At 53.0% G+C, this 16,197-nt stretch overlaps 1 protein-coding gene across 3 annotated transcripts; it reads left to right on the top strand.

Annotated features, from left to right (window-relative positions):
• The first annotated feature begins 913 nt into the window (after nucleotides 1-913).
• ELAVL3 (ELAV like RNA binding protein 3) lies at nucleotides 914-14,258 on the top strand. 3 transcript variants are annotated; one of them, XM_090289643.1, is made up of 7 exons: nucleotides 914-1,301; nucleotides 7,503-7,719; nucleotides 7,982-8,085; nucleotides 10,826-10,979; nucleotides 11,149-11,374; nucleotides 12,145-12,183; nucleotides 13,718-14,258. In XM_090289643.1, exons 1-7 carry the CDS (start codon nucleotides 1,293-1,295, stop codon nucleotides 14,067-14,069), a joined length of 1,101 nt encoding a protein of 366 aa, XP_090145769.1. In that variant the 5' UTR covers nucleotides 914-1,292; the 3' UTR covers nucleotides 14,070-14,258. The 3 variants fall into 3 exon arrangements, with proteins under 3 accessions (XP_090145769.1, XP_090145770.1, XP_090145768.1); XM_090289644.1 differs by having other exon boundaries at nucleotides 7,500-7,719; nucleotides 13,739-14,258; XM_090289642.1 differs by having other exon boundaries at nucleotides 7,500-7,719.
• Nucleotides 14,259-16,197: the final 1,939 nt, after the last annotated feature.

Genomic DNA, 16,197 nt, shown 5'->3' with positions numbered 1-16,197 from the left:
ACGCTGTCTGTGGTGCTGAATCCTCGAAGATGTCCCACCCTAGTGAGAAAACCTTGGCCCCTGAAGGCTGCCCCGACGTAAACGTGCGCCAAAGGTGGATGCGCCACTTCCTATCGCAGACTCCACAGGCGAATCAATCATGAGCCTGGAAAGCCAGTACATTTAAATGGCATATATGCCCACCCCGAGTTTAAGGTGTCAGAAAAGGCCCAGTAGTTTCTCGGGGCTGCAGGGCACCAGCGGGGTTTGCCTGGAATCCTAAGCCCAAAACCTCTTTACCTCCTTTGCAGCAGTGCCGAGCGCTCCTGCACTGTGGGGTGCCAGTCCCCAGCTTTTGGACTAGAGAGACTAGCCCACAGGGTCCCAGTTCTTTCTTCAAGCAGGCTAGGTCCCGAGCCATCCTCACCTTCCTCTTTGGGCCAAAGCTGGGGACCCAGGCCCTTGCCTACTTAAGTCTTGGACTCTTGTCTCTTTCCAGTCCTCTTGGTGGACAGCACCTCCTGAAGATCGTACAATCAGCCTTAGATACCTCCTCATCCTCTTCACTTTTCCAGCTCTGGGTGCTGGACAGACAAGGGTGCTGGATAGACAAGGAGAGCCCGCATGTCTTTCAGCTAGAAAGCCCTCCTGAAAAGGGACGCCAGGGCAGGAAGCAGAGTCCACGGGGGCAAAAGGGCCCGAATCTGGCCACAAGAGTCCCCAGGAAGCGAATCTGGCCCAGCGCGCGCTCACTTCCACCTGCCGCGCCGTCGGGCGCCGCGAGGAGGTGGGGCTCGGCTGCTGCAGCCAATGAGCGACGGCGGCGCTGGCAGCTGCTGATATAAAGGGCTGGGGGCGGCGGCGGCGCGGCCCAGATCGCGGAGCGCGCAGCGCGGGCCGGAGGGTGGGAGGGAAGGGCGGGCGAGGGGAGAAGACTGAGCACCGGGAACCGGACAGGCCGGGCTGAGGGACAGAGGCGAAAGGCAGGGCACCGCGATCTCTGTTGGGAAGTGCAAACTCCCCGGGCCCCGCGGGGCCGCGCAGGGGGCGTTCTCACTCCCGCGCCCGCTCCCTCTTTTCATTCCCTGCCGCCCGCAGACTACCCAGGGCTCGGTTATCTGCACGCGCGCGCCCCCCGGGCTCGGGCCTGTCTTCGGCCCTCGAGGGAGCCGCTGCCTTCACCGACACGTTTGCAGCGGCCGCGCCTGAGGCCGCCCGGGTAGGACCCCGGCGTGAGCATCGAGTGCCCCCCAAGGAGTGCACGACCCCCAGAGCCGCCCTCAACACGGACCGCGCCCGCTGGGCACACAAGAATGGTCACTGTAGGTATTCCCCTGTCGCTTAGAGGGAATCTGGTCGGGAAGGGGTTTAGGCACAGTCTCCGCGAAGATGGAGGGTGGGGGGGTAGGACCAGGCCTAGCTAGGCCCAGGTTGGGATGGGGGGGGGTAGGACCGAGACTCAGGGCCTTAGAGTGAACAGGGCCGCGCCCAGAGTGCTGAGGAGGCTTAGAGTTTGTTCTGAGGGGCCTTAGGGAGCCAAGCTGCGATTCGGGGGGCATTCTAACGACGCCCTGGGGGCAGAGTTGCCCCCCTCCAGCAGGCTGAATGGGGGAGGTGCCGCCGCGGCGGAGGATACCTCCTCTATCCAGGCCTGGACCCCGCAGGCCGCCCAGGCAAACGCAGAGCCCCAATCACTGATACTGGGCCAGGACAAGGCGGCAAGGCGTCCCTGAGAGCTCCGGGGAGCGGTGGCGTCGGATCGCGCGCCCCGGGCCTCGGCAGCGCCCGGGATCCGGGCGTCTCGTCCTCGAGCCAGTCGACCTTGCGGCAAGCGGGGAGGGGAGAGGAGGGGGCGCGCCCGGAGGCCCCGCGGGCCCGCCGCCGCCGCCGCTGCGTCTCTTTGTTTCTCAGCGCTTCTTCGCGGGCCATGGCATCGCGCGGGCGCCTAAGGCTGAGGGGAGGGGGAGGGGAGGGCCCACGGCGCGGGGGCTTCCCGGCAGCTGGGCCCTCGCCTCCTGGGCGATGGGGTAAAGGGCTAAGGCAGGCCCCCTAGGCCAGGTCCAGGAGCCCCACCTCACCAAGGCTCTGGGCCGAAGGGTGACCTTGAGCGCGCCTGCCCGCCCGCACTACTCCCCGCTCCCAGTGCTTTCAGCAGCCACAGAGCTGGTCAGCTCCCCAGCTCTCGGCCACGCCCGACTCGACCACGCCCAGCCCCGCCCATCTAGGCCCCACCCCCCAAGGCCCCGGGGGCCCGGCCGCGCCCGAGCCCTCGGATTTCCACTAGGCAGCCCAGGCGTCTCCCGGGGGCGGGGCTGGCCATTTCTAGCCCCACCCCGGCTCCTCCCCCGCCCTCACCGACCGCCTCTGCTCCCCGCGCCGTGGCGCGTCCTTTGTCTGGTCCCGGCGCCCCGGCTTCTTCCGTCTGCTCTTCCAGTCTCTCGGGTCTCTGTGTGTATGTCTCTGTACGTTGTGTCTCTTTCTGGGCCTCTTCCGAGTCCTCGCGAGCACAGTGGGAGGGGGGATGCGTAGCACTCCCTCCTGGACTCTGGGACCCGCCCACCTGGCTCTGAGGAATGAGGCCCTAGAAGCCGCACTTTCCTGCTGTGTGGCCTCAAGCCAACTCCTTCCCCTCTCTGGGCTTCACACTGCTCACCCAGGTGCAGGAACATACGTGTGGCTTCCTGAGGACCCTCATAACCCCTACATCTATTTCTCTGATCTGTTCCCTTATTTGAAAAAGGGAAAGTGATGCACAAAGAGGAGAGGGTGTGGTCATAGGTCACAGGAGGGCCTTGGAGGCTTGATTACTCTAATGGAGGGCACCCAGGCAGAAGCCCACCATGGGGGCAGGCTGGGAAGAAGTAAGAGGATAAGTTGAGACAGGAAGGGCCCTGCATGGAGGGAGAAGGGCCCAGAAGTAAGAGGTTCAGTTAGCACCACGTTGTGGCTCAGCCTTACCATGCATAGCCACTCAATGCCCTATTATCACTGCTATCCAGGCATCTGTCACTGTGACTGGGGCCCCCGGGGTGCAGCTGGGGGCCAAGGGAGTAAGACACTGGAGGGGCTACACAGCAAATGACCACAGGTATGTTTACTGCAAAATTCGTATGCCACATGTATGTGCAGTGGTGCAAAAGAGCTGGAGAAAGATTGAGAGAGACAGAAAAGGAAACAGAGTGGCTGAGGGGAGAAATGAACATGGCAGGGAAAGGGAGAGAGAAATGGGAAGAGGAAGAGATCAAGAATGGGAGGGAAGGTTCCATTGCTCCCAGTCAGCATCTGCCTTTGCATCCAAGGCCCTCCACCCCTCTGACTTCATCCCTCCATCCTGGCCCGGGACAGCTCTTAAAGGTCCCTGTGGTCCTCATGTCATCCAAAGTCACACATTTGCTGCAGATGGGAGCAGGGTGGGTGTGACCTCCACCAATCTGATCCCCATTAGCGGCTCAGCCGGCTCAGCCATGAAGGAAACACACTCGACACTGATCCCACTAAGCCCTGGCACAGATGGGAGAGATTGGTTGGTGGTGAGATTCACAGGCTGAGACTCAAGATCCCCAGTAGAAAACCCCCAATCACCTCTTGACCCCCTCCAAGTTGAGGACAGCATTTGAGATGGGGGGAGTCTGTAACCCAGTAGGCTTTGGGGCCATCTGGTCAATAGTGAAACCCTAACTGCATTACCATCACCTCCCCCAGTTATCCCGGGCAAGTCACAGGTCCCTCTGTCCCTTACTTTCTCCATCTGAGAAAGAGAGAAGGTGTCTCCAGCTTTCCGTGTGGTTTTGGGAAGTCAGTGAAAACTTTGCAGTTGCTCAGTGCCTGGCACATACTAGGAGCTCCAAAGCTGGAACCTGGTATGTCCTAAAACGGCTGTGTACTGTTGAATGCTTGTTGGGCTCCCATAGCAGACACTCAATGATCGCAGAACTGTCCCAGTGGGCCTGGACAGGAATTCAGAATCCATCTCCATCCATGGGTGACCTCTGTTTCTTTAGTGGAGGCACAGAGGTCCAGAGAGGCAATGTGAGTGTCAGAGGACGTGCAGTGAGGAGGGGGAGGCCAGCAGCTATAACATGGTGGCACCCAATAAGTATCTGTTGAATGAGTAGTAAACTCAGCCAACACAATGGGTGTATATGTAGTGATGCCTGGGGCGTGGCATAGAGTGGGTGCTCAGCTTCACTTTACTGTTATTATTTTCACTATTATTGACTTTTTCATTAGGAAAGCGGACTCTGGAGTTCAAACCCTGGATTTAAATTTTTGATCTATTATTGCCTGCTTCCCTACCTCATACAAATCCTACCCCTTTGTTGACATTCAATTTCCTCATCTGTTGAATGGAGAAAAGTCCCCTTATATTCAACATTGGGTAAATTGCCTGGAAGTTCTTACGTAAAGAATTTTGTCTGGCACATAACAGGCACTCGATACATGGCCATGTTATTAGTAAACTATTAATGTTAGGAGACAGGATGCAGATCCGTGGAGTGTGTGTTTTACTGCTTTACTGCAGGTGCCTGTAGCAGACATTGCTAATCCACACAGTGCATGTTCCTCTTCAGCCCAGACGTGGCTTCAGCGTAATCCTGCAGGCAGCCAATCTCAGCCTATTGGAGGTGCAGGGGAGTTGACCTGTGCCATTCTTTTAATAAGAATAAATGGAAAGGAAGGGGAGGTCCAAAGAAGAGCTAAGATTACCCCTGAGGACACACAGTTATAAGGTGGCAGAGCTGCCATGATGCATTGACCACAGTCATTAAAGTAGCTCTGAAGTTTGAGACAAACAGCTTGAAATGGAGTCCCCCATTTGTACTACCCAACACCTCTGGGCTCAGTTTTCTCACTTTTAAAATGGAGAATATGTTGCTGTCTTTCAAAATTGTGGGCTTTTTTTTTTTTTTTTTTTTTTATTTTAGGGACAGAGGGAGAAACAGATTTGTTCCATGTGCCCTGACCTAGGATCAAACCTGCAACCTTGGCATATCAGGACAATGCTCTAACCAACTGAGCTACTGGCCAGGGCCTCAAAATCGTTGAGAGAAATAGGTGAAATGACGTCTTGAAGCACACCACCCAGCGCCTAACACATGGCAGATGCTCAATGGAGTGAAACAATTATTACTAGCAGGATTATGAGGCAAGGATGGTGGATGTGACAAACCTGTTTCAACTTCTTATGGCTGTGCCCATGGCAGACATGGCTAAGTGATCCCAGAATGCTTTCCAACTGGCCCCAAATATGGCTTTAGATCCTTCCCCAGGCCACTGTGACAGTAATTTGAAGTTTTCAGCAAAGTGGAGCAGAGACCCAGAAGCATTAAGTAGCATATCTGAGGAAATACAACTGGGAAATGCAAGAGCTGGCACTAGGTTGCCAGTAGAAGTTGGAAATACAGACTAGATCAGAAAAGCTCATGTGCAAACCTCTGTTCCACTATTTATAGGCCACGTAGTCTTTGATAGTTTTCCAAATATCACTGAATCGCACTTTATCTGTTGTTTTAGCTCAAGCTGCCATAAAAACATAAGCATTAAAAAAGAAATATAAACTGGGTGGCTTAAATAACAGACATTTATTTCTCTTAGTTCAAGGTGCTGGTTGATTGATTTCCTGGTGAGAGTTCACCTCCTGGTTTGCAGACAGCTGTCTTCTTGCTGTGTCTTCACATGGTGTAGAAAAAGATGCCCTGTCCCTTTGAACAGGGCATGAATCCCATTCATGAGGGCTCCACCTTCATGACCTAACTGCCTCCCAAAGTCCCCACCTCCAAATCCCATCACTTTGGGGGTTAGGGTTTCAACAGATGAATTGGGGGTTGGGAGGAGGACACAAGCATTTAGTCCATAACATCTGTTAAGCAGAAGGAGTAAAACCCTCCTCTTTTTAGGGCTGTTGTGAATAAGAAAAGAAATTACCTATAGAGGGCTTTGCTCTGTACCTAGCCACAGGGCACACTACTTGGGAACAATTATATTTTTGGGTCAAGGATGGCTGAGATTATGTGTACCTGCTGACTAATTCTGTGGCCACAGCAGACATTGCTAGTAAATCACAGTGGTCTTCCCAGCTGAAACTGGATGTGGCTTCAAACCTTTCTTAATTCATCCCTCTAGGAAGACCCTACTAATCAATTTGAGTTTTCAGATGAAAACTCAAATGGCAGCCTACTCACCAACCATGTCCTAAGACAAGACCTAATGAGATGCTGGCTACTTTACCTTCCCATGCCTATGACTGACAACACGAATCAATCCAGCCCTGTTTCCTTCTTCACCCAGTGTGGCTTTAAAATTATTCTTGATGTGGCCCTTACATATAAAATTGATGTTTGAATATATTTGAAAGTTGATAAGAGATTAGATATTGTAAGTTCTCATGACAAGAAAAAAATTTTTGTAGTTATGTATGGATGTTAACTAGATTTATTGTGGTGATCATTTTGCAATATGCACAAATATTAAATTATTATATTGTATGCCTGAAACTAATATGTAATATGTCAGTTATATCTCAATAAAAAAAATGTAGGAAAAGAACATTCAATAAAATTAAACATCCATTATTTTTTAAAATTATATCGTTAGGATACTAGGAATAAAATTAAACATTCATAACCTGATAAAGTCCATTTACAAAAAGACCTAAGCAAAGATCATATTTATCTGTAAAATATCTAAAGCATTCTCTTTAAATTAGGAATAAAGAAGGCACTATTACACTATAGCCCCTGCACTAAGACAAGGAAAGTAAATAACAATTATAGACTGGAGATAAATGAAACTGTCATTATTTGCAGGTGTAATGTTATACTTAAAAAAATAAAGCTTAGCCCTGGCTGGTGTGGCTCATTAGATTGAGTGCCAGCCTGCAAACCGAAGGGTCGCCAGTTTGATTCCCAATCAGGGCACATGCCTGGGTTGTGGGCCAGTTCCTTGGTTGGGGGCGTGCAAGAGGCAAACGCACATTGATGTTTCCCTCTTTCTCTGTCTCCCTGTCTTACCCTCTCTCTAAAAATAAATAAATAAAATCTTTAAAAATAAATAAAATTTAAAGAGCTTAGTGAAAAAACAGGGTAAATGCCTACTGGGAAATTTATGCATGAAATGTCAACACATTTGAGATAGGAATTATCTTTGGTGGAAGAGAAGTACATGGGCAGGGAGCAACTTATGAGAGAGGGCTTCAAATCTAATAGAAATGTTATATTTTTTATTCTGAAGACAAAGATATTTATTTTATTCTGAAAATGCACAAGTTGGTTTTAGACAAACAGGCAAACATACAAATGGGCATGTATGGCATTTATATGTGGAATTTTTCACAGTAAAATTATGTTAAGTGCTTTGTTCAGTGCTCAAAGAGTGAAAGGGATTATTAGAATAATACGTTGTCCTCTCCCCATCTTCAAGCCCATATCAGACATGACTGACCCATCACCACCAAGCTTCTCCTCTCCCCCCCTGGTCTCCTGGGGACTGGGCCATGAGCGTGTGTGGCCTGTTGTCTCCAGCAGATACTCGGGGCCATGGAGTCTCAGGTGGCAGGGGGCCCGGCAGGCCCGGCCCTGCCCAATGGGCCACTCCTTGGTACAAACGGAGCCACTGATGACAGCAAAACCAACCTCATCGTCAACTACCTGCCCCAGAACATGACCCAGGATGAGTTCAAGAGTCTCTTTGGCAGCATTGGTGACATTGAGTCCTGCAAGTTGGTTCGGGACAAGATCACAGGTGGGGCTTCTGGCAGGTAGGAAGGTGGGGGATGGCCTTGGTAGTACAAGTATAATGGGGCCAGGTGGGACTCTGGAGGTGCCTCAGGTGTGATTGGGAGAAAGGTGTGGCCTGAGGTGAAGTGTCTAGGGGATGATGGGGACAGGTGGGACTCTGCCCTGGGGTCTAAGGTGTCCTGGGGGTGGTCATCCTCTCACACCTGGGTCAGGGAAGATACTGGCAGATCCAGGGAGGTAGGTCATTGTCCTGGTCCTGCCCACAGGGCAAAGCCTCGGCTATGGGTTTGTGAACTACTCTGACCCCAACGACGCAGACAAAGCCATCAACACCCTCAACGGCCTCAAACTGCAGACAAAGACCATCAAGGTTGGTGCCCTTGTTCCCTTGTGTTGCCTCTTCCCCCCCACCCCCGCATTAGTACTCATTCTGACTGTCCCCACCAGGACCACTCCCTTCATGCCATTCATCCTTCTCGTTGGTTTACCCCCTGAGAGGTTTAAATCTCTCCCCCAAGGCTTTCTGGCTGGCCAGCCTGGGGGCCAATGGCTTTGCCTCTCTGAACTTCAGTTTCCTCACTTGTCAGTGGGGAGACTATTAGCCTCCACATACAAACTGGCACTAGGAGAGAGTGACCAGGGTCCTGTGGGCAGCCTCCTCCCTGCCTTTGTTATGGAAATGGAGAGGGGTGGGCCCCATCTGCCATCTGGAGCCTAATTAGGGTCTGGGAGGGCGGGATTAGGGGAGGACCACTCCTCCCACCACCCCTTCAGCAGCTGCAGCTGGGACCCTGGGAGCCCATGTTCCCTAGGGGTGGGATCACCATGGAAATCCCCCTCTCTGGGCTCCACTGCACATATCTGCTCCTGAACCCTGAGGGAAGGTGGGCTAGAGAGGCATCCATCTGACCCTCAGTTCACCATGGGAAAAGGGGTATAGGAATCTCTTCTCCCTGGGGTGGGGGTGAGGTTGTGAACTGATAGATCCCTTATGGCCAACTAGTCCCAGCAGCCCTGTGAGGTGGCCCCTAGTGAGGAACTGTAAGCCCCTGTGTGTATGTGTATGATGCTAGGCTGTGAAACGGTGTTTTCTGGACCCTGTGCCTCAGTGAGTGACTGTTGTCATGTAGGTTGAGCTATTACAGACTTCAGGTGTGTTACTGTGTCTGTGGGATGTGGTATCTATTTGACAGGTACTTTGTCACACACTGTGACTCCAGCTGTGACCTGGTGGGGCTTCATGGATATGTCTAGCTGTGGCAGGGTGTTTGTATGTCACAGTAAAGTTATATGGGTATGTCTATCTGTGCCCTATCCAGGGTGGAACATGTGTGATGTTGTGGGCTTATGTGGTGATTTGACAGGTGTATGCAACTCTTACTGTAATTATACAAGGTCCCTAGAATTGCCATGAATGTGACTGAAGCCTTGTGTTACCCTTTTGCTTGGGTAGTCACCATGACTGTGCATTGGATAACATACTGTGGCCGTGTGTGTGTGTGTCTGCCAGGGTGGCTGTGTGGTATGGTCAGAGGTTAATTTAGAAGAAATAGGAAATAGACTTTGGCATAAAAGGGGAGAGGAGCTCATGACACCCTCTGCCCCCACTAGCTATAGGTCACCCTGTTAGCACTGGGGGTGGACCCTTAAATTCATGTTTCCAGGACATTGACAAACACACAATGAGATGGGGTCACACAATACTTGCTGCTCCATAAATGGACTTTTTCTTTCCTCCACTTCACAATACTCACCACTGTTTCAGAGAAATCAATATCCATGTCCACCATTTTTTAAAAACAGCTACAGTTTCATTGTTCAGCTGGACCGTAATTAATGACATGAATCGAACGATCGTACTAAAACGTTTCTAATTCACAATTAGTTCATGCTAAAACATGTGTAATTCTAAGAGAAGTGTTTTAAAAGAAAGTAACGGGTGTAGGGGTGGGGATCCAATTCAGATGGAAGAGGACTAGGAGAACAGTGCAACTGAGACCTAGAGAAGAAAAAAGGAAGAGAATTCCAGGCAGAGGGAACAGCCAGAACAAAGGCCCTGAGGCAGGACCTGGTGTTTGGGAAACAGGGAGGAGGCCTGAGTGACTGGAACACAGCAATCAAGGGGGAAGTAGGTGGAGATGAGTACTGGGTGATGGGACAGGTGGTATATGGCCTGGTAGACCACGGGAAGGACTTGAACTGTGAAGAAGGTGGGAACCATGGACGGTTCTGAGCAGAGGAGGAACATGATCTGGCTCAGATGTTCACAGGCGCCCTCTGGCTGCTGTGGGAGGAACAGCCATGAGAGGTGAGGTTAGGAGTGAGGACCAGAGCAGACTACTGAACTGGTCAGGGTTAGCAGTGGTGGGTACTGGGCCAGAGATGAAAGTGGGAGGGAGTACGCAGATTCTGGATAATGAGGAAGGTGGAGCCAACAGGACTGATGGTGGATTGGATGTCGGTGTGAAAGTCAGAGGTGTGAAGGATAACTGAGGCTGGGTCCTGAGCACCTAGGAGAACAGAGCTGCCATTACTGAGGAAGAGCAAGTTGGAGGAAGTTGGAAGCCAGATAGATGCCTCTGCATTGAGGATGAGGCCCCCTCCTGGGGTGCATGAAGGCAGGTGTCACACAGGTAGAGAGCTCAGGGGCCAGGGTTGTGCTAGGGATGGACATTTAGGAGCTGTCAGGGTTGGGCTGGTGGCTAAATACTCTCAGGGACCCGTGTAGTTGGGAAAAGAAGGGACCAGTGTCCCAGGCTCACTTTCCGAAGGTGTGGGAAGCTTTAATGCTGACGGGCTGTCCAGCGTGACAGCATGAGCTAGGGACACAAGAGTTCCTGAGGTCTTCAGGGCGACATGTGACCCAGGGGTGTGGCTCCTTTGACATCCTGAAGCAACAAGTCTCCCATCACTCTATGCAGGCAGGGCCAAGGTAGTGTCCTCTCCTCCAAGCCCCAGTCGGCTGTAACCATGGTGACCACTCAAAATATATTTGTTGAGTGAAGAGATGAAGCATTTCTGTGACTCAGTGGTGGTTCATAGGTGGCCTCTCTCTCCTCATCTGCAAAATGGGTCTTCCTCTCACACATGTCCACCTGACCCTCCCCCAGGTGTCCTATGCCAGACCCAGCTCTGCATCCATCCGGGATGCCAACCTGTACGTCAGCGGGCTCCCCAAGACTATGAGCCAGAAGGAGATGGAGCAGCTCTTCTCCCAATACGGTCGCATCATCACTTCCCGAATCCTGGTGGACCAGGTCACAGGTCCGACCATGGGGGTGGGGTGGGCATGAACCTGGCGGGTGCGCTGGGTGGAGATACCATGGTGGGACGAAAATGGAGAAATGGGGAATGGCAGGGCGAGAATCAAGGGAGCAGGAGGGGATCTTCTGGGAGGAGGCAGGGTCCTCATGACACACTCACCCCCTGGCAGGTGTGTCTCGGGGTGTGGGGTTCATCCGCTTTGACAAGAGGATTGAGGCTGAGGAGGCCATCAAAGGACTGAATGGGCAGAAGCCACTGGGCGCGGCCGAGCCCATCACGGTCAAGTTTGCCAACAACCCAAGTCAGAAGACAGGGCAGGCCCTGCTTACTCACCTTTACCAGTCATCGGCCCGGCGCTATGCAGGGCCCCTGCACCATCAGACACAACGCTTCCGGTGAGTCCCCTGCCAGCCCTAACCCTAGACACCCCAGAACCCCAGGCCAGAGACCCAAGGCTTGCAGCTGCCCTCCCGGAGCCCCATTCCTGCAGGACAGAGGGACACCAGCAGTGCTCCTCCTGTGCTGGAGCCGCTCAGGGCAACAGAGGGCAGATGTGGCCTTCTGTCAGGTGCTGTGGCCAGGGCCTTGTAGGTAGCAGGTGCTCGGTACGTGCAGGGCACTGTGAGTGGCAGTATCAGCGTTGAGTTTAGAATCACCTGATCAGGTCCAGCTCTGACTGTCCCCTCTCTGGCACATGACCCCAGGTGTCTGCCTCAGCTTCCTCACACACTTTTCATAAGTGCTCACTGCATGCCAGGCACACACACTTATTCTGCGCCAACCCCATGGGAATGCATTTTGTTTTGTCCTCATGTGACGGATGGGGACCTGGAAGCTCAGAGAGATGTTATCACTTGCCCAGTACAGCCACTGTGGTAAAGAGACTCAGACCTTTCTTTCTGGGGGCCCAAGTCCTGCAGGGTGGGGGAAGGCAAGGGGTGTCGGGCAGCCAGGAGACGGAAGATGAGGATGTGGCAGGGCAGGCGAGAGGCGGTGCCAGAGTGACCACGGTCCGTGCCAGGCGGTGTCCAGCCGGGCAGGCAGTGGGGGCAGGGCTGGCACTGCTGGCCTACAGGGTGGGGGCAGGGAGGGCAGGCTGGCCAGCCTGCAGCACAGCCAGGGAGGTGCCTGGAGGCAGCCAGTGACCATCCCTTCTGCTCCACAGGTTGGACAATTTACTCAACATGGCCTACGGAGTCAAGAGGTAACAGTGCCCCCACCCCACTGCCCCAGCCCTTTGCTGTCCCTCCTCAGACCCTCACCCTGATAGATACCCTCTCCACCTTGCCTTCACAATGGCCAGCTTAGCCATGTCTACCCCTGTCAGGGAGTAGCATGTCCATTAACAGATTTGGGGGCTGTGGAGCCTAGTAAATGCCTACAAAGGACTACTATGGAATTTGATCCCAGGGGCCCTGTTCGTGACCCTCTCCAGCTCAGTAAAAGGTGGGCAGTGTTGCATGGGTCACAGCCATTCCCCTGGTTCCTATGTTAAGCCTGAGTTCCACTTGTCACTGTTGGTGGACCTTACTGAGTGTCACAGATTGTCCCATTCTGCCCTGTAGTTGGGGATGAACCTCGAGGCCCCCAAGACATTGTCCACATCCCTGACCCTGTGAGGGTCCCGAGTTTATTGAATCATGAGCTGTTGAGTGCAGGCTGAGTGCCAGCTGCTTGGCTTGTGGCTGGATGCCCAGCATGGCCCAGCCAGACTGGGTCCCTCATGGAGATGAAATGATACTGAGCACAGTACTTGGCACATAGTGAGCGCCCAATAAAAGGTAGCTGCTCTTATGATTATTGTTACTGTTATTAATTATCTCAGTCTAGTGGGAAAGGAGACAGATAGATGAACAGTGATGAGGGTGAAGAAATGGGCAAAAGGGGTGATGGGGACCCAGAAGGCACCCCGACCCGTCTGAGGCAACAGAGTGGAAACGGAATTTCTGGTAGCAGGAATGGCCTGTGCGAAGGCCTGGAGGAGGGAGTGAGCAGTTAGTCCCAAGAGCCCGCTCATTTGAGTGAAGCTATGTGCCTGCTGTGTACTGGGAGCTGCTCCGGACTGGGGCACCACAGAAAACAAACCCTTTTAGAGAAGAGGGAGCCAATTGTAAATATACAATTTAAATAAGAGAAAGCCAGAGAGGGGCAGAGGGAGGAGGTACTCTGAGGCCATGGCAGTTGTGCTCAGCCCTGAATAACAGGAGGGAGGCACTTAAACGGCTACACTCACATCTGGCTCCCAGCGCTGCCCTTCTTGTGGGCCTCAGGGCACATGGCTGGGTGGCCAGTAGGACAAAGGAGACAAAGTGGCTGAAGGCAGGGTCAGGATGGAGTCAGAGAGGGTATGGGCAGGAGTTGGATGGGAAGATGTACCCAGGGAAGGGGGGTGGCCAGGGGTGTGGGGAAGTAGACACGGTCAACAGAGCTAAGGACCAAGTAGGGCCAAAGGTCATGGGGTCAGGGTGTAGTTTGGGGCTCGAGGCAGAATCATGAGTGAGGGACTAATGTTCAGGGATGGTCAAGAGGTCAGGAGGAGTGGGTACAGGTCATGGTGAAGGTTGGGGAATGGTGGGGTTGAAGATGGGATTACAGATGGAGGACATAGCAGGGTCAGGACAAGAGTCCCAAGGTCAAGGCATGATCAGAGGTCATGGTGGTATCAGGGGACACAGGATCACAGCAGGGTCGGGGGCATGCCGGGGGTCAGGGCAGAGCCCGCGTGACCCCCAAAGTAGTCCCCTGTCGCTCATCGCCAGGTTCTCGCCCATCGCCATCGACGGCATGAGCGGCCTGGCGGGCGTGGGCCTGTCGGGGGGTGCAACGGGTGCTGGCTGGTGCATCTTCGTGTACAACCTGTCGCCGGAGGCGGACGAGAGTGTGCTGTGGCAGCTGTTCGGGCCATTTGGGGCAGTCACCAACGTCAAGGTCATCCGCGACTTCACCACCAACAAGTGTAAGGGCTTCGGCTTTGTCACCATGACCAACTACGATGAGGCGGCCATGGCCATCGCCAGCCTCAACGGCTACCGCCTGGGCGAGCGCGTGCTGCAGGTGTCCTTCAAGACCAGCAAACAGCACAAGGCCTGAGCCACTGCCGCCCTCCCCACCCTCCCCGGGCAGCAGAGAGAGAGAGAGAGAGAAAGAGAGAGAGAGAGAGAGAGAGAGAGAAGGGGCCCGAGAGAGACAGCACAGGCAGACCACGAACAGCACGAGGCCCTGCACCCCTGCGGCAACCACAGGGTGAGCACTTGGGCTGGGAGGGTTTGCAGGCAACGAGGGGGGGGGGGGCCTGGGGGTCCCCCACCCCATCCTCCTGCCCTTACCCCAGGCTGGGCTGTTCACTCTCTCATCTTGGTTTTGTTCATGGTGATGGCTTTTGTTTCTTTTTTCGGCTAAAAAGAAAGCAGAGATGTGCCCCCATCCAACCCTCAACCACCCTCCATGGGATGGCTTTGGGGGGCGGTGCTGGGGGTTTCCTCCAGGCCTCCCCAGTGCTGAGGTGAGCCTACATGGGGGAGGAAACAGGTTTAAAAATCCCCAACAAAGCAAAACATGAGAGGGGTGTGGGCATCCCTGGCCCAGAGCCCCTTGGTGGATTGTGAGGAACAGGGTGAGGGGCTGGAAACAGAAACAAAATGAAAAAAAAGGGGGGGTGGGAGGGGAAGAAAAACTCTATTTTTGTAAAAACGGAAAAAGACCTCGTGGAGAATTTTTACTGGGGATTCTTGAACTTGAAAAAAAAACAAAAAAAAAGACAAAAAAAAAGAAATATTTTGACAGGCTATGTTTACCAACTGAGGCAAAGACAGGGAGCAGGGCTTAGGGGCTGGCAGGCCATGGGGCCACACAGAGAAACACACAGCAGCTCTAACAGGCCCAGAGACATGACCTGGACCCATTTAAGAACTCAGCCGAACTCAGACACACAGTAGACAGACACTCGGATAAACTATAGAACACTTAAATACAGGGCCGTGTAAACATGGCAGCTATTGAACATGGACATGGGCAAATGTAGCCACAGGCAGATGTGGACCCCGGCACATGTAGACATGCAAATATTTCCATGCATACACGGAGATACATGAAAGTGGAGACATACACTTGGAGACACAAATCTAGACACTCATTCACAGAGAAACGGAGACATAATACCCAAGAACACACAGACATGCCCATAGCATCCCTCAGGCCCAGGCAAGAGGGCCCAGTCCTGATTCCTCTAGCCAGGCCGGCCCAGCACCTGTCCCGGCACTCAGCCCCACTCGATCCTGCTGAGTTCTCTGCAGAGCTCTTCTGGCTCATCAGTGGTCCATGCCACCCATGAACACAGGCGTGAACACACAGCGTCCATGCATCCAGACACACGATACCTCGTTCACTTTTGGCATCATGGTGGGCTGGAGGCAGCACCCCCCCCCCCAACTCTTGAGGCCAAAGGACCCCTTGTCCCTGGGGCTGAGCTTACTCTGGGCCCAGGCTCTAGCCTATGAGGCTGAGGGGAGGCTGGGCCCTGAGCCTCTTCCAACCCAGGGCCTCCTCACCAGGCCCAGGGTGGACGAGCCCAGGGGCCCAGCCCCGTACTTCCTTCCCATCCACTCGTCACCCTCTTTCAGTTTGTTGGGTTTTTCCGTCTTTCCAGATGAGTGTGGGTAGTGGACGCAGCCTCCATTCGGAGACCCAGCCCTGGCTTCTGTCTGGACTTTTCGTTCCCCTAGTTTTCATTCTTTGTAACAAAAAATTCCAACAGAAGCCAAAGGCCAGAGCCCTTGCAGCCCTCCACCCTCCTCAGTGGGCCTAGTAATAACTGAAAATTGCAAACCCCAATTTTAAATTCAGTTGACCTTCCTCCAGTGTCCCTGCTTTGGTGTCTGGCCATGGCCCCATCTGACTGCCCAGCTCTCTCTCCCCCATTCCTCCCCCGTGTTTGTTATTAAACGTCTGTGGAGCTTCTGCTGCAAGGAACAAAAAGAAAAAAAAATCAAAAAAGCAACAAAAAAACAAACAGAAGAGGAAAAAAAGCAACAAAAAAAGGAAGAAAAGAAACAGAAGAGATTAAAAAAAAAAAAAAAAAAAAAAAAAAAAAAAACAGGAAAAAAGAACCCAGACATAAACTGGCACCAGTTAACTTTCTTGTACTTTTTTGCCGAATTTAGCTTCTTGTAGTTTTAACTTATTGCTATGTTAACTATTTATTCTTGTTGCCCTGTAAGGA

The sequence above is a fragment of the Furipterus horrens genome, unplaced genomic scaffold (assembly GCF_987537825.1).
Source record: "Furipterus horrens unplaced genomic scaffold, mFurHor1.1.pri manual_scaffold_10, whole genome shotgun sequence".
Lineage (NCBI taxonomy): Eukaryota > Metazoa > Chordata > Mammalia > Chiroptera > Furipteridae > Furipterus > Furipterus horrens.
Note: the sequence above shows the minus strand (reverse complement) of the source record. Positions and strands in the feature narration are given on the sequence as shown.

Bases quoted from the DNA above. Each gene is read 5' to 3' on its own strand.
- ELAVL3 (XM_090289642.1), top strand. The intron at 10,980-11,148 runs GTCCGACCATGG...ACCCCCTGGCAG, and splicing joins CCTGGTGGACCAGGTCACAG to GTGTGTCTCGGGGTGTGGGG. The intron at 11,375-12,144 runs GTGAGTCCCCTG...TCTGCTCCACAG, and splicing joins CATCAGACACAACGCTTCCG to GTTGGACAATTTACTCAACA.